Source organism: Rissa tridactyla, chromosome 5 (assembly GCF_028500815.1).
Source record: "Rissa tridactyla isolate bRisTri1 chromosome 5, bRisTri1.patW.cur.20221130, whole genome shotgun sequence".
NCBI classification, from domain to species: domain Eukaryota; kingdom Metazoa; phylum Chordata; class Aves; order Charadriiformes; family Laridae; genus Rissa; species Rissa tridactyla.
The window spans coordinates 28,568,982-28,587,138 of record NC_071470.1 but is presented as its reverse complement, the minus strand read 5'-3'; the positions used below and the strand labels follow the sequence as shown (position 1 = coordinate 28,587,138).

The 18,157-nt window shown below is 38.6% G+C and overlaps 2 protein-coding genes across 6 annotated transcripts in view; both read right to left on the bottom strand.

Annotated features, from left to right (window-relative positions):
• S100P (S100 calcium binding protein P) overlaps nt 1-13,787 on the bottom strand; it is a 30,067-nt gene extending 16,280 nt beyond the window's left edge. For 2 of the 4 annotated variants that reach the window (XM_054203115.1, XM_054203111.1), the window contains exons 1-4: nt 6,631-7,204; nt 4,612-4,944; nt 3,051-3,164; nt 1,831-1,964 (exon numbers count right to left, since the gene is read on the bottom strand). Coding sequence is in view for 3 of the 4 variants with exons in the window: in XM_054203111.1 (XP_054059086.1) it covers nt 1,831-1,964; nt 3,051-3,164; nt 4,612-4,944; nt 6,631-6,682 (633 nt within the window). In the remaining variant the exon portion in view is untranslated. Of the gene's footprint in view, nt 1-1,830; nt 1,965-3,050; nt 3,165-4,611; nt 4,945-6,630; nt 7,205-8,925 lie in introns of those variants that run through there. The other 2 variants (XM_054203112.1, XM_054203114.1) reach the window with 2 other exon arrangements.
• A 134-nt stretch (nt 13,788-13,921) lies between these two features.
• Nucleotides 13,922-18,157, bottom strand: part of MAN2B2 (mannosidase alpha class 2B member 2) — a 36,023-nt gene continuing 31,787 nt past the window's right edge. The window contains exons 15-21 of one of the 2 annotated variants that reach the window (XM_054203109.1): nt 17,881-18,133; nt 17,665-17,775; nt 17,357-17,549; nt 16,542-16,694; nt 16,062-16,174; nt 15,052-15,169; nt 13,922-14,154 (exon numbers count right to left, since the gene is read on the bottom strand). In XM_054203109.1, the coding sequence (XP_054059084.1) occupies nt 14,060-14,154; nt 15,052-15,169; nt 16,062-16,174; nt 16,542-16,694; nt 17,357-17,549; nt 17,665-17,775; nt 17,881-18,133 (1,036 nt within the window). In that variant the 3' untranslated portion in view covers nt 13,922-14,059. The remainder of the gene's footprint in view (nt 14,155-15,051; nt 15,170-16,061; nt 16,175-16,541; nt 16,695-17,356; nt 17,550-17,664; nt 17,776-17,880; nt 18,134-18,157) is intronic. The other variant, XM_054203110.1, reaches the window with a different exon arrangement.

Genomic DNA, 18,157 nt, shown 5'->3' with positions numbered 1-18,157 from the left:
CAAATTCCCCTGCAGCTGGCAGAACTGTCTGGGAAACACTCCCTGAGCTTCTCAACTCAGGAAATATGGGATGAATCTCCAGAGAGAGAGAGAGACAAGTGCTATATAGTAAAATCATGACTAGAGTGCCCAGCTTTGCCATGGGGATGTTCACTCTCAGGTTAAGCTAACTTAGATACTTGGAGGTATGTGTTGCCACCTGACCTAATTGTTCAGCCCTGTTATGACATTTGATACAGGTGAGAACAAAATCATAGAATCATAGAATACCAGGTTGGAAGGGACCTCAAGGATCATCTGGTCCAACCTGTCTTGGCAAAAGCATGAAAGAAATCCATGCCTGGATTCAAGTTCTGTGATACAAGACTGCCTTCGCAACCCCAAGAACTGGAAAAAACCATGACATAGATTGGAGACTGTAAATAGCCTTGCAGAGGCGTACAGAACCTTCAACGTTTGCTGTTCTAGAAATGGTGCCCAAACATACCCAGAATGTACAGTTTAAAAAAAAAAAAAAAAAGGGTTTTTTTTATGCTTTCCAAGCTTAAAAAAAGTGTAAGCAATGTAAAAATACTACTGCAAACATTCTAGAGACTTACTTCTGCACAAACATAAAAAAAAATTAAATTAAATCACTCGTGTTCTGCAACACAATTGAAAGGCAATGAGTGCAGCTCCAGAGACACCATAATATTTGCACATGACTACTGGCTTATATTCGTTTGAAATATAGTGTCCGTGCACATCATGTGTGCGGGTTTTAATAATCTACCGGATCTCTTGAATGATTTATAAGATCCAATTATGCTTTAACATTTAAAATGATACCACTATGAAATCACACTTTCTGCTTTCACTAAAATAGCTAAAAGGTCTGTTACATGAAAGAAAACAGTGAACTTGACAGGTCACTCTGGCTAACAGCTGCTAAATTATAAAGCAGCAACAAAAGACCTTTTGTAATTGTAAAAGCAAGTCTCTTTGCTTCAGTGAGATTCTACGTATTATGGGGAATGAATTTTCCCAGCTATAAATTTTCTTTTTTTTAGAATGATGACTATTGCACAATAAAAGATAGATATTACTGGTTTACTACCTGCATCCTGGTATTCCCTCTCACCATGATTTCAGTACCAATATGACCAAATCAAGACTGAAGCCAGGTTCTCTAACAGGAGAATTCAGGAATCTGTAAGCTCAATAACTGCAGTGGCGACCATGGGCTTTAGCATTTTACGTCACCTCTGTGTGGCTTGTCCAACAAGCCTGTCCAGCTGATTGTAAGGGAATTTGTGCCTGCGTATGCAAGAGTTAAATTAGGACTTCTTTCTCTTGCCTGCTTTATGTTTTAATGTAATTAAAAGATGAATAACTGCTTGGAAAAAAGAGCTTGCCTGAAATCTGCTGCCTGCTCTCAGCAAGTTTTGCCTGCTCTAATGGCCCTGCGAGCTGAAGCTGGTCCATGCCCCTTGAGCTTGATATACAATTATATGTAAAGGGACTTTATTGCCATTTTTTACTACTTCTACACTTCATCCATTCAGTCTCTATATTGACAGTCTCCATTTTTTGCTGTCTTCTTCTCCGGGCAATTTTAAACATAACAACAGAATCCAATACTTTCCTATTACATAAATATATGGTTTTTTTATTATTTCTGAGCGTTGTCTCTTGCAAGAAAACTTTTTTTTTGTAAAACCTTTTTCATGTGTAGTAAGATGCCATCTTAGGAACAGTAACTTGTTGTGTCCGTTCTCTTCAGCGCACTCCCCAGTGCCTCATTTTGAAAGCCATTCTCTCATAGCGAGAGTCTTTTTATAAACCACTTACCCATTCAACAGAATTACATGATGAGTTTTCCTCAGATGCTTCTTTGGTGGGTTCATTTCTCCCATGAAGCTCTACGATTTTGAGCATCTGCTCCTCCTGACGCCTGCCTGCCGGCACAGGAAGTTGTGCAGAACCTCAGAAAAGAAACAAGTTCCAGTCACTGCTCGCTTACTGTCCATTTCCAGAGTCACACTGGTACTCTACCAGAGCTCTATAAAGCTCTGAAATGAAGAGTGCAGAGCCCTTGTATGGCTAGTTTTGATGACAGGCGCTGGAGTGGTATTCCGTTTGTAGACAAAATCAACTGCCTTCAGATTTCTGAACACCCCTTATGCGATGGAGACCTGGTCAATAGGGTTTGTGCCATGAAAACTGATCAAGAGAACTATCAGCTCCCTCTTAAGTAGACACCTACAACAGGTCGGTTCATATGGTTATCTGTGTCAATTCCAGTGACCGAAATAGGAGTTTAGGGACTTTGCTTGTCTAAATCCTCTCCCCCTGCTTTTTTAATCTGCAAGTTGAATTGCATCTCAAGTCATAGATATTCCACCTATATCCCTGTCAGCTCACAAGCTGAGTAAGCCTCACATTGCAACCATAATACTCATGCTACAGTTACTTAAGAGGCTGCCTTAGGTTATATGTCACTGATCTGTACCCACTGCCTGCAGATGCCCTACATTTACACTTGTCCTGTACCCGTCCCAGTCATTGTTTCTTCTTGTGACTTATTCCATCTTTCACTTCATGATTTTGCAAAACCCCAAAATTAATAATTAGTTAAAAAAATTCACAGCTTAAAAAACATAGCTCAGAATGTAGTCCCCAAGGCTGGGTCTTTCAGATGTCACTTCACTACCAGGAGTAAGACGATGCAAAGCTAAGTTCTGGCTCCTCACATTTTCAATCTGCTATGAGAGCAGAACTGTTATCCTTCAATACCCTAGCCAGGTCAAGGTCTTCACTCTAAGTGATCGCTCTTCCTGGAAAGATAAATAATGGAGGCAAGCGGCTGCAAGAACACTCGCTTGAACTGTAAGCAGTGCCTCTGATCCCCCCTCTTGCAGCTTGAGGTGTCCCTAGCAGATCAGGACCAGGTGAGCAAAAGTTATACACTGAAATTCCTCTTAGTGATGCCTTTTAAGTGCACCTGTCCATCAATCTTAAAACAAACACCTAACTTAGAGAGTATGTGTTAATGGAAATATGTCACTCACCAGAATGTTTTGAGCACTGTTTCTTTCTGTAGCAAAGATACAAGCTTCCCACTGCCACTAGGAAAGGAATGACTGCCCATATTGCCAAATCTCTCTTTTTCAATGAGTGAGCTTCTGCAATTATATATTTTAAATAAAGTTATTTACTATTCAAAGATACAATAGAAGAATAACACCATAGCAAAAAAAATTAAAATTAAAAATCAAAAGTGACTTCAGGAGTGAATCAGTCCATCCCCCTGCCCAAGCGCAAGGTCATCCATACTTTACCATCCCTGAGGGATGCCTGCCCGATGAGCAGTAACATCAATCCCTCCTATAGTTCCTGCAGTTTGACAATTTTTTCCCCCCGGTGTCTAATGTGAGTCTTTTCTGCTTGTATTTTAAAGCTATTACTACTTGATCAAGTAAGAGATCAGATCACCTAACTCATTTTAGGAGCTTAAATTATTTTAGCTCTTTAGCAGCCTTTTACATTCATTTCCCACCATTTTGAACACCATTCATTCTCTGCCACTGATGTTTTCTAAATCTTTGATAGTTTTTGTGCTTCCCTTTGGACTACCAGTTGGCCAATACTATAAAACAGTTTCCAAAACTGGACTGTGCTGCATGAACAGAAAGATTACGTCCCATGACTTGACCAGTCGATATACAAGTGATGTTTGATAATGTTAAAGGTCTAGTCAGAGTTAGTCCCCTCGTCTTTCTCTACAGTTGAGAGGCAGAAAGAGAGAGGTAGAGATCAGCATCTTCGAGAAGTGATGCATAGTTTCCTGAGACAGTTGTGTAACAGAAGTGAGATAAATGCTTTTTCTAGGTATGTCACATTCTTTCCATAATTTAAGGTGAAACATACCTCACTTCTATTACTGACAAATTTAATTGTGTTTGAATACTCATTGTATTAATGTTTTTCCATGCTTAATTCAGAATTGGGGCTTTAAATTGCTCCCCTGTAAAGGTTAGCATACGACTATAATAAAATAAGGAGACACAGACTATATAAAACATTTTGTGACAACAACTTTATGGACACAAATCCTTATAGATGTAGAGCCCATACTGCTCTACCTTTCATATTGATTTATCTCCCACTTTTTATTAAGAACTTGTAACAAAAAGATAAAATGGTTAGTAAAGGGTACGTATTACTGAACAGAGTAACCATGTGGTTGTTCCAGCCACTCCTCACCATGAGGCAGATTCATTTACTGTCTCACACCTAGCCTACCAAATCCCTTCTGAGGAGGAACTGTGTTTGGGTCATCTTTGAAATACACAGCCGATGCACAGCTATTTTGGTAGACCTTAACTAATAATTCCTATTAGCAAACCCTTACAGAAGAAAACACACTACACTGGGGGTATTAAGGCAGAGAGTTTAAGTCAATTGTCATTAAGAGCCGTTCAGATCCTCTCTGTGTTTGTCTCATTCATCCCGAGATTCACAGCGTTGAGGGAGGGATGTGGGAGAGGAAGGAAATGTATAAAATAGTTCGAACTGAAGAATCTTTGTGATGACAAGTTAAATGGCATGCATAGGTTCTTGCTAGCTTACCTTTCTCTTCAACAATCAGCGTCGTCCCATTTCCAAATACTTTCTTACAGAAAGGTATTTCAATAATTATCTCACAGTAGTAAAATCCAGCATCATTTACAGTGGCAGATTTTATCACTAGCACATCCTCGCATTCAAAGGTGCCGCTGGATACATAGCAAAGTTTTGATGATACAGTTTTGGTGATGTTCTCTCTATTAACAAGATACCAGCTTACTCTATACCGTAAACATGCAGATTTGTCCCAAACACAGCTGATTTCGGCGTACTCTCCAACTGACAGATGTATTTTTGTTGGTGTTTGGGTGACTGTTACATTATTGGGACCTGTAGCTAAGTGGAGAAATACACATAGATTTGAAAGTTAAAGCAGCAAAGAGATGACATTACAGCTGTAATGTCTACACAGTATGTAAAATAATGTTAATACTGTAAAATCGTTATGAGATAAATTTTTAAGATTAGTTACTACCAACTTCTCCCTTGAACAATGGCAATTATTCTCTGGCTAAAGGAAACTTTTAATTTGGTCTGTTGAAGCCCTCCATCATTGTTTGTGTGCAATAAATGAAGATTTTTTTGTGTGTGTACTCGCCGATATTTTTTCTTTTAAACAATAAGCTTTTATAATAGAGGTTGAATCTGAAGCATATTAAACACTTTATCTGCCAGATAAAGAATGACCGAAAGGAGTCATTCAGAATGATTCATCAGTGGATAGACTCACCAAGACGAAAGAAAACTCCTCCACTACAATTTTTGTCACCATGTAGGAGTTCTTGTCCTGCACTGCTTCTAATTACTGTCAAATGTACAGCATTTTTGATGTGGGTTCTTTAATTTTGTTTAAACTTCTTTCATTAAATTTTTACTGACAAATATTATAGCAACAAATTCACCTCCTCCTTAGTTTAATAAACAAAGTATACAATGTGCCATGCAGACCACAGTTGTCTCATCAGGTCTGTTGCCTGGCTTTTAGCTAAGGCTGACTCGGACAGTATCAGAGGAAATCAAACATTTTACTCCTTCGTGCTTTGAATCTCTTTATCACTCGCTGTCCACATGCAAAGCGATCTACATGACCTATTGTGCAATACTGTACAAAATATTTTCTTCTGAAGTGAAACGACTGTGTGGGTATTGGATAACTATTTTGTTTTTATTCTAATGACATTGATGCTTATCACAAAAGTGCTAATACTATAAAAATCTATCCTCGTGACTGCTGAGACCATTAGTTTCATATGCTATGTGAAGAATTAGAATTTCCTTTTTCCTAGCACTTATAATATTAAAGTGAAGAGCTACTCATAATGAGAGTAAACTGCATTATTTTCTTCCAAATTTTATCCTGTTTGTAACTCAGGCACATTTCACACCAACATATAAGTAACGGGACGATTTCGCCTCTGTCTGGTCCTAAAATGGCATCTGATAAGTTTTATCAGAATTATGCAAATAAACTTTTTTTACATTTCTCTCTTACGACTTTACTGTCTTTCTGAAAAATATCATTGAAAAAATTCTTTTGCCCTTGCTTAATCTGTCTCTTTAGTTCCATATTTTAATTTATACTGAACACCTTCAGTATTATCCACTGCAATTTGTATTGAATAAGAAACACGAAACCTTGTCTGCTTTGTATTTCAGTACCTACGTGATCTAGAACAAAACCTCCTTAACATTTTAAAATTCTACATTCAGCGTTTGTCACAATAACCATTCAAGCCTGAAGGTCTAAGAAAAACAGTGCTTGCATTAACCTAACATCATTTTGGGTGTTGAAGTGTACGATTTGTTCCTCTACGCTTTTTCTACAACAATCTCTTTGTGAAAATGCTTTTTGATTCCCCACACATTTTAATTTTGACTTCAGCATTATGAAAATACAGTTAACATTCTCCTTGTCTCACACACAAGTCTATTTGAGGTGGGTATAGTCTGAGAAGTTTTTTTAAATCCAGCTCAAGAATTACAGGTGACTATAAACAAAAAAAGCAAATAAAGAGCACTTACCTAAGGAGCCAAAGCACATTGTTAAAAGAAGTTTCAGTGAAATGATGATCATCACGCAGGACTATTAGCACTTGCATCAGGGTGTCTTTGTCGAAGATCAGCAAAACAACAAATGAAAGCATGTCAGATTCGTAACTTAACTTCCTCTTCCCTCGTGTGGTGAGGATGATAGAAACCTAAATGCAACCCAAATTTTCCCCATGCTCTTTGAAATTGCCATCATAGATGTGTCTCATTTAGGGCCCAGCTATCCTGCCTGAAATCAGAACATTTCTTCTTTAAATTTTAAATTGTGTCCTAACCTTTCAACACTAGATTAGCCTTTCTTCTGATATGACATGAAAAACTGCTTTTGCATCCGTACAGTGGTCTCAGGTTAACGTTTGCCATTGCACTTCTGCAATCCTTCATTTAAAGGCATTTTATGAAGATGAGACTTCTTTAGCTACTGTCTTCATGCTTCTCAGCAGCCTCTTCCAGACAATCTGATGAATCTTATCCAAAGACAAAACCACAACGATTGTACATAGGTTACGTTGATGCCAAATATTACTCCTATCTTTCCTTATCACACTTTTCATTGTCATCTTGCTGAAATCTTGCCTAAATTCTTCCCTCCTATGAAGAGTACTTTCCTACTTTTGCCTTAACGGTAGGGTAGCTCCATGGGCAGGAGCCATGGAGGAAGGCTAAGTTTGAAGACCACACTCGCAGTGGCCCCAACATTCCACAACATCAGCGGGAAACAATCCAGGACACTATGCCGTGTATACAATGCATCTCACTATTACCTCTATGGGTGCAGTTGCATTAATGCAATACCAGTGTCATGTATATTAACTAAGGCTTGTTTCAGGAAGATTATAAGCATGGGTTAAATAAAATGAACTACAGTTGCGTCATCAAGTTAAGGGCCATGTTGAAACTCATTTGCCTTCAATTACTAAAAAAAATTCTACGAATATAGATAACTGAATGCTGTTTAATGTTCTCCAGTACTGATTTTTGTCTCCAATTACATTGCCTGGCCAGAGAACTGGAAGACAAAACATCGCTTCTGTTTTCTCAACTTATCCAGTCTTATTCCCTGGACAGATGTTTCAAATGGAAAAGTACCAGGCCAGACAAAATTGTCCCACAAATGTGTTCAGTTGGATAACATCAAAATTGCAATGACAGAAGTTAAAAAAAAAAAATCAGAAAAATCATGCTGAGACTATGAATCAGTTAAACTAAGAACTTGATAAGAACCTGCCAACTACATAATTTCCTAGAACTAACATGAGGTTTTAGCAGCACGGCCCAGTTCTGCAGGAGAGCTGAACTGCAATTTGTAATGAAGATACAGCCACATTTAAAGCCAAAAGCACTGTTCCTTTCCATTTGTCAGCAACAAAAGCACGATGCATGAGCTCACCTGCTTCTCAGTACTTACAGAAGTAGTTTCCAGTGTTGTTTATATTGCCAAGTAAAATAAAAATGAGATAATAGCAAATATAAATGACAAAAAGAGTGAATTCTAGGACTTTGCTGTAGGCTATCTCCATTTCTGAGGGCACACAGCTGATTTAGTTATCACTTTTTAGAGCTAGTGAGGACATAACAAATACCTTTACATTCAAATGAATGAAAGGATAGATTAAAGCAAGTAATTTATACTTAAGGATATTATTTAATTATATTAAATCATTCTGTTAGCATTGACATTCATGTTACCTTTGGTACTACTGATCAAAGATATGGAATAAATGAAGTATGCATGTGTAAATTCAAGGGAAAAAAATAGTTTCGCTTGTATTTAAATACCTACATTTGTGCATTTATCATTGAGTTCTGCAGCTGGCAGCTCCAGCATGCAGAACATTGTGGCTAGAGACTGGGTAAAGCTTTTTCAATAGTGCTGATAGCAGCTTATATTTACTCTGAAAGATGCTTTGGTTCTAATCCAAAACATCTACTGTCAGAGATGAAATGAACTAGCACACAGAAAAAGGGGTTAGGAAAAAGGTTTATTTTTAGCTCAGGTTACTTCATTGTACCATTTTACAACACAAGCCCACAAACGCTCATCACAGTACTACTGAGTGGGTGGAAAAATATGGTGACAAATTTTCTTAAGCTAAATGTGCTTCCAGGATAACTGCATCACACAAAACGACTATGTGGGTCAGGAAAGCATCTACAACAGAAAGATCCTTTTAAGTAAGTCTTCTTTTCTTTCTTCAACTTAATCTTAGTTAACCTTGGAAACTGCAAGGATGAATTTGGACTCTGTAGATGCGGAACTTTACTCACCTGTGTGCTGGAGATGATTGCGGAACAGCTGCTCAGCGCAGAGGCACTCTGTTCTTGGAGAGGCAATGATAGTTATAGCAAGTCTCTTCTGGATGCTTTGCGCAAATCCATCTACCCGAAACTTTTCTCTGTGGCGTTCAAAGACACCAGTGGAGGCATACTGAAAAATGCATTTGAAACTTTTAAACAAAGAGGACCCAAAACACTTCCCTCCTCCTTACCCATATGTCAGGCTTGTCTGAAAGCTTGTAACACAAGTATTTACGAGACAGCAGCATCTTTGAGGTGTTACTGTCAGCTGGGAAGGTTTATTAATCTGCAGCAGCATTGAGGAGAGTATGTGTGAAACTCAAGGTAGTCAACTGAGTTTGCAATTCTGCTGCATTGGAATAAGAAGATGGAGCAAAACCCATTTACATTTATTTGCTATGAAAACTTAAGCCGAAGTTTTCATACTTGAGAAAGTATGAAAGTACTGAAGTACTAAAGTACTAAGTCAAAGACACGTTATCAGATTAAAGTTTTAATTCACATTTACCTTTTCACAATCTTCTTCAAATCATAACAAACACTTTAGAAAGTTGCAGGTGTGCTAAAATAAAGTTCTGGTGAAAATGGAAATTTTACTTTTGTTGTGACGAACTCATGAATTGTCCCCTCTTCTGACTCAAACACAAGATGAAAAGCATGCTATCACTTGGGCTTTTTATCCACTACCTAACTTCAACATAACGGACCTCATAACTTCTCATGACAGTCAGTGGTGTTCTGTGTGCTCTGTATGATACATACACATGATTAATTTGGTCCAGCTATGACCCAAACAAAACCACCAAGACATTAATTTGATGTTGACTCTAGGACTCTTCCTACCACAATCATTTATTAGCACAGAAAAAACACACCTCATTTATTTTCCAACTGTGAATAATAAATTACGTCTCAGTAGGAAAAACAGCTTCATAGCACAAATGGACTGTCAAAACACATACGCAAATTGTAGATGCCACAATTAATTTTGAAATTATTTTTAAGAGTGCAAGTGATTCTTTCACCTGATTTAGTGATTAAAGTGATCTGCAAAGACTTCCTTTCAAAAGAGCAGCCACATAATTCTTACACAATAGAAAAAAAATGATCAGGGTACTGGGTTCAATGCATCCATCTGCAGAGTTTTTCAAACAAGGTAAATGCTAGCATGAAAGAGGACCTATTCTCTTTAGCATTAATTCAGGTTTGCACCTGGCTTAATGTAAAATAAAGGTTATGAATTAACTTTTCCTAGAAAGCAAAATAACAAACAAAAAAATTACTTCTCTTGTGAGACCAAATAACTAATGCTCTGGAGCCCCAAACATAAGAAGGACATGGACCTGTTGTTCGAACGAGTCCAGCAGAGGACCACAAAGATGATCAGAGGGTTGGAGCACCTCTGCTGTGAGGACAGGTGAGAGAATTGGGTCTGTTCAGCCTGGAGAAGAGAAGGCTCCAGGGAGACCTTACAGCGGCCTTCCAGTACCTCAAGGGGGCCTACAGGAAGGATGGGGAGGGACTCTTTATCAGGGAGTGTAATGATAGGATGAGGGGTAACGGTTTCAAACTGAAGGAAGGTAGATTTAAATTCGATACTAGGAAGAAATTCTTTCCTGTGAGGGTGGTGAGGCACTGGAACAGGTCACCCAGGGAAGCTGTGGGTGCCCCATCCCTGGAAGTGTTCAAGGCCAGGCTGGATAGGGCTTTGAGCAGCCTGGTCTAGCGGGAGGTGTCCCTGCCCAGGGCAGGTGGGTTGGAACTGGATGATCTTTAAGGTTCCTTCCAACCTAAACCATTCTATGATTCTGTGATATCTGTATTTCAGCAACGTGGATGTAAGTACAAGTATTTGAGACAGAACAAGGCAATGGGAAGGAAAGTGGAATATAACAAACCTGACCACATGTTTGCCAAGTAAGGGGAAAACCCGTCATCTTCAGTGGTTAGGAGTGGTTTCCTTTCTACTTTGTAACTGAGGTCACGTTTTTGTCACCCAAACTATATCAGGTGCTGAGCAACGCTACAGCCAGCAGAGCCTAGAGCCAGCAGAGCAAACATGAAAAAGTGGCCTTGGGCACTGGAAACGGAGATGATAAAACAGAGTTTATTGAGAGTCACTCTTTGTCCCTGGACATAAATGGAACTCCACCAGCTCTTGAGGACATTCGAGCTTCTGCTCCTCAAAATTACATAGAATGATGGAATGAATATAATTTGGCTTTCCTGGCAAAAAAACCCCCTGATCTCCCGCAAGACCCAGAACAGCAGTGTCTTGTAGGGTCCGCAGCCAGAAGCTGTGGACAAAATAAGCTGTTATGAGAAGATTCTGTATTTCAGACTTACAAGTTGCGCTCTGCTTGTCACATCCTCTCCTTCTCCAACATTCAAGTGCTCTGCTATCTCCTCCTACCTCTTCCACTCTATAACTGCTACTTCAATCAAAATCAAAAAACAAAGCTTATTTACCGTAACACAAACATACTGCATGCATGCAAGACTTCTTCCTCTGCTTATAACACTACATCCACCCTCTTTTCTTTCGTGTGTCCCATTTGATGTATGTTTTGAAGTAGTATTTAAGTACAGAGTGGCCCGATTTCTATCAAGTCTTGATGCAGCACCGCAATATTTCTCCTCACTATCTTGATACATGTGAGGGAAGAAAAAGGATGATTACTAAACATGTCCCTCAACAGAGATCTGAATGCCTGCAGGCTCCCATTTGCTTGGGCTGAGATTCCTCAGGAAAAAGAACATATAAAATATGCAATGACATCTTTTTCTAGCAGGAGTGCCATGCTTTTTACAGACTGCAGTCTCGGATGCCTCTGGTGCAATACAAGATTTGGCTCTGGCAAATCATTCCCTGATGGCCAATTGCACTGAAATAACTCCAGATAAAATATTGGGGGGTTTTTTTGTTGGTTTTTTTTTTTTTTTTAAATCAGGAAGTCTCCACAAATTGAAGTAGAAAAACCCCCAACAGATAAATCAGCTGGTAATGAGGTATTCCTGTTTATAGTATCCTGCATACAGAAGATTTTTGTAGGATTTGTTCTAACACGGCCTACTAGAAACATATCAACCTGACATCTGGGAAAGCAGCGCCAGAGTTAGCAGCTGTAGGATCCTTTATTGCTTGGCCAGGATTGACCACGTAATTGCCCAGTGAAGATACAGTTCAATTTTTATAACCTAGCAGCATGACTTGCTGTTACCAGTATGTGTATTAGTGATTTCCACTTCAGTCGCAAAAATAAGAATTGTAATCATACCACTGTGTAACCTACACAGTGTACCCATTATACTACATGGCATAACCAAGTAAGGAAAATGACCTAGCTGAACACATTTCATTTTCCAAATACACACACAAAATGAAACGAAAAATAGCTGCCATCATGCTTTACTGCAGCCTAGTTATAGTGCTATATGCTTCCCCTTTGGGCTTAATGTTGCAGGAAAATGCCTTTCACTGTAGCAGGGCAGGTAAGATTGGCATATCACTAAATATTTATAGCCAAGTATGAAAAATAACCAACAGAAAATACAAAACAACCTTTCTTCATCCAATAACTGAACACGGCAGTTTCTGCAGTGATTTTAATGAGATGCAGCCAGTTAGTATACACTGGCTGGCTGCACGGAAAAACTGACCACCAGCGCAGCTCTTTCAGCATAACTATTTCACAATAGCTATTATGGGAGAGCCCTTTTCACTCTGTTTCCTTTGTTCTTGAGTAGTGTCTCCACATGGAGGAAATTATTGCTGCACAGTCAAAGTAAATCAGAACAATTACTACAGTAAAATGTAATTTTTACATGATTCTAGATCTGGAATTATTAATTGACTGAAAAGGCACCTATTTTCCTCTTTTAAACCGGTCCTCTTTTCCACCTATTTTCTTCTTTTAAACCGGTCCTCTTTTCCACCTATTTTCCTCTTTTAAACATTTCCTCTTTCAGTTTTACATTCCACTGGTCAGAAATACAGTTTTGTACAGTGTTGCAGCAAGCATAATTCATCATTACCACTGCAGCAAAATGACTGACTTGATTCTCATCTCAGCTATGTGCATTTTCATGGTGAATAAGTAAAATAAGTAGAGATGCCCAATGGGACGTGAACAGAATCAGATTCTACAGCTCCACATTGATTAGAGCTAAGAAGAAAAATAGAAAAATGCAACTTTTCTTTTGATTATAAATACGTACCAGCTATTAAGAAAGCTAGCTGCTGTCAAAGTTTCCTTCAGCTGCTGCTCAATCAGATCTGCTTAGAATTTGCACTTAACCGAGAGTTTAACCCTAAACACAGTCCTCCGTAATTAACTTTAACTTGATCCTAATGAAACATATCCTGCTACCACTGCACACATTCTTTGAGCCTGAGAAGTATGAAAGTTCACAGTGTTATAAGAACAGTGTTCCTGCTTCAGGTTATGTGATGGGTTAGTTACTGGCCATGTGGCAATACACCTTCTGTCAACAGACTCGTTCCAGTTTACCCAGAACACAAGACTGAACAGCCAGGACTGGGATATTGTGAAGCCAAGCCAATCGGTTCTGAACCTTAAGAGACACAATTTGAATGAAGTTAGTGTAATACAAACAGTACATTCAATTTCAGTTTACAGCAAAGCAGAAACTTTGCAGTTGCTGTCCAAAAGTAAAAGTAGCTGGAACACATGACAGGCATTCCTCCTTGCGTGTAGAAACAGAAGGTCATTTGGCAAATGTTAGTTAGAAAGACAATTCAAGACTGTAGGACTAATATGACTTTGTCAGTGCTCAACAGTGAAGCATCATAGAAGCAATCACTTTAAAACCACCCACAGCAAGCATGAAAATGTTCAATATGCTTGCACTGCAACACCAAGGTCAATTTTGAATTGAACACGTTTCAAAAAAAAAGAGTTGTAAATAATTAACCAACAAAAATACCCACAACTCTGGCCAACAGTTTAATTAAATTTAGAGTTTATTCCAAAATGACTATTTCTTTCATTAACAGTAGAATGTTTTTCAAGATCATCACTCATATCTTGAAACAAAAATTGGAAGCTATTACATATTCACTCCTGCAACACAATGTCAAACCTTATTGACCCTGGAAGTATACAAAGAAAGTTCTTATTTCCTTTGGGTGAACCGTTACTATACAGTTTTCTGAGGTCTCTGTGCTGTTGGAGAATCCTGTAAAACACAAAAATGTTGGTAATGTATTAAAGAAGAAGCTTTACTCAAATGTACCTATTATTCTATCTTAACAGTTTTAACTCATTCCTTCCTTAAAAGCTACTGTTTGAGCAGATTCTCCTCCATAAAGCTGTAAGTAGCATGGAGCCTAAGACACATCTGTCATAATATTAAAATATACAAGAATTCATTTACTTTTCACACACTGACTTGCACATAAAACATGATATGACTCCCCAGTCATGCACCTTTTCCTCATCGTGAGTAAACAGCAAGGAAGTTCCTAGCTGCAGGTGAAGCCGAGCTCTAAACTCTCACCTAGCCCAGCCCAAAACCTCTGCAAGCCTTTTACAAGTCACATATGTGAATGTAAGTGACAGTAAGAACAACGTCCAAGCGACTAACCTGAATGAGAAATGAAATGAGGTCACCCACAGCATTTGACTTGAGTGTCAGCCCTAACTTGAATCATATCCACACGGTCCTTTAAGCTGATTACAGTGGGGATTTTTAACTGCAGCTGTCTGTTTTTCTGCAGCACAGGCTTAAGCTTTGTTAGATGCTGATGAGTTGCATTAATCTAAATCAATCTGTGTCACAAGTGTGAATTCACCATCATAAAGTAGCCATTTCTATTTGGACAAAGATAGCTCCAGAAAGATTTCAAGCTTTTTAACTCTTCTAGGCAAAACAAACCATCAGAGAAATACAGCAGTCTAGTAATTGCAGGGAATCTTTGCTAAATGCTACTACTTGCAGGTTGTGCCAGATATCGTGTCTGTCATATAGAACAACAACACATTTTCAGTCTTGCAAATATATTTTTAATTAGATTATTCATCAAGCTTCAACAGTCAACAACAGTACAGACATCGACCACCTTATTCCACCTACCTTTGCTTGGATATCGTGCAGTCTTCCATTTCCACCGCTTCAAAGTGTTTACATCCCAGGTGCCTGTGAGTGATCGCTCTTCCACTGCCATCACTGATCCTAATCCCTTTAACAAAGACTGTGAGTAAAGACAACACAAGGAATCAAACCAGAGTTTATTGAGAAGAGCATCACACTCACTGGCCTAGTACACAGTTAGACCAGAGCAGAACTTTTATCTTGAGCACTGATTTGTTAAGCAGACCAGTAGAGACTTTAAAAATCTGCTGGGTCATGCAACACAAGGGCAGCTACAGATTCACCAGGCTTCAAACTAAGAAGCTGAAGTGCTGAGAGCTTCCTCTGTGTTGGGGCAAAGTTCAGAGTCTACTAATCTCTCCATTCAAAAGCTGAAATGCACACTGCACTTTTAAAAACAAAACAAAGAATCCTATACCTTGTCCCCCATGTTTCTGTCCTTGCAATCAAAATTTCATATTTTAAAATAATAAACCCCTGCCATGTATTATAAAATAATCTACTTCTATGTGAAAGATCACATAAACAAGAAACTGAAAATACACAGTACATGATTAAAGTGACCAAAGTTTCAACAACTTGCAGAAATAAACTATAGAGGAAATAAATGTTTGTTTCCTGTAATCCTGTCCACATTTTATTAACTATAGGTACAACTTGCAATAACTAAAGAACCAGCAAAATGGAATCCCACTCTCTGCATTGGTTAAGGTACTGCAGGCAGTGTTATACAACCAAGAGCTCAACAAAACCCGTCCCACCAATATTTATGCAGATCTTCATGCTGTGCCTATGGCAACTTCATCTGAAGTAATGGCTTCTGTGTTGCAAAGCTGAGTAAAAATAAGACCTGCTTCCCTCTGAGATTAAAGTTATACCAGTATTTTGGCATCCATCTTTTGTGGAGTCTCTAGGACATGGGATGTTTCATTCCAGAACCAGTTCTCTCTGGAACAAAACCACCTCAAGTGGTCTTGAAGGAATAGATTTACCTTCAGATTTACCATCACAGGTTGAGACAGCACAGGATCCTCTCCAACTTCATACAAGTGCCTAATTCTTAGCAGGACACGACTGAAGTCTGCATCCCCTTCCTTCTGTTTACCTTTCAGAGAAAAAAAAAAATTCAAACATTTCCTCATTTTATAAATAAAACCAACTTTTTTTTTTTTTAGCTTTACACGCTCATAATTTGAAGTTAATTCCCATTTCTTAAAATTAACAAAAGGACTAACATCAAGAAATACCCAGCTCCCACTATTGACAGCAAAAGACACTATAACAGGCATGATGAACTCATGCACGAGGAATCTTTTAATATTTGAGTAGAGAAATCATACAGTACAATTAACTTTCTTGATAGAGGAGATCAACACTTTGATTAAATTAAAGTACTAGCCACAGAAGACAGACAGAAAAGAAAGTCGGCTTCTTCAAGTGTAACATCCAGCCACACTTTTGAAAGCACCTACCCAAGCGGATGCTGTGGACCTGTTCTGCATGATTAGAGCTGTATCTCCATCCTGGAATGCTCAGAGTCTGGAGATGAAGGTTAGGTGGGATAGTAACAGGTGAACCATGGACTGAATTCTGCTGAAGTTGTCCGGGTAGCTTTGGTTTATCTCCTCCATGCAAAGTGAAACAAAGCAAACATCAAACATCCATCACACACACAAGCCTGGCTAGGGTACTGTGGAAGGGTAAAGAGATTTTTGCTTTTTCTGCCACGGCAGATGCAAAGCTGATGCTATGCTTTCTCCTCCAAGGCCTTCTGAGATATAAAGCAGAAATCAGCATGATTTTAACTACTGGAGAAGTGTATTAGAGCTCTCCATAAAGCAAATTTCACTGCAGCTTGAAGTTGCTATTCCACTACCAGGCTTCAGCTTTAGTTAATAAGTCAAACAAATATTTTTTAAAATAATGACTCAAAAATCGTAATTAAGGACTTCACATTCAGGAAGTTGATATATGGTGCACTAGCTACTTTGCACTAATTCCCTGTGTGGACATTTTGTTCTCATTAGATGTTTCAAAATTTATACTCCTTTGAAAGTAGAGATAATTACATAACAAGAGAAGCATTTCATACACTTGGACAACATTCACGTTTGAAATTAATGCAAAGTAATTAGCAGGCTCTAAATCTGCCTCCTAACTCACTGTATACTAACTTTGCCACACGGGAGGCTTGAAGTCTGCGTTTACAAACTTAACAGCATAAATCACTGCAACATAAATAAGACGTTCAGATGCTAAAGATAGCACAGGAGATGGAATGAGTTACCTGAAAATGCTCCAAACGTTATTACTGGCCTGTGTTCTAACGCCAGTCCACTTGTCCGATACAAAATATTGGTGACAGACTTGGTTCCTAAAATAAGCCAAATCACAGGGCGAACCACTGAAGAGTCATTCAAAGTGAGATTGTAATTCAGGTCCCACTGAAGGTTGTTCCATAGTCTCCTGTGAAGCATCACCTGTATTGGGAAGGTAAATGTCACTACAGTAATCAGCCATCATGCTTTACTTATATTATCAGCAGCCGTAACATTATGCTCTCCTAGAAAAAAAAAATAAAAATTTATATGTTACCTCCACTTGTCCATTTCCTTGACTTGAGACACCATGAGCTCTTTCTGCAAGCAGCATCAGCCTTGTGGTATCATCTTCAATGTAGGCAGTCTGGACCATAGGATAATAGTTCTGAAAATACACAGTAAATCATGCAGTGATAATATTAACCTAGGTAACAGTAACAGAGAACGAAGATAAAACACAACTGACTTTGGATTATGCCTTTGTGCCTACCCGAGCCACTGTGTTATTCACGTATGCCTTGAATGGTCTTTTCTGAATCTGATATCCATTGCTGTCAGTGTAGAGTAGCTGCCTAGTGTTCAAATTTGTGCTTGTTCTTAGAACTGCTTCACGATTTAATTCCAAAGGCCCAACACTGTATTCTTGCTCTATCCTGTGACAAAGCAACTTCCCATCGTAGCCTTCTGGTACTGTGTACATCCTGGTATACACTGCATATATGTAATCCTGAGAAGTAACATTACTATAAAAATCAGAGAAGAGATAT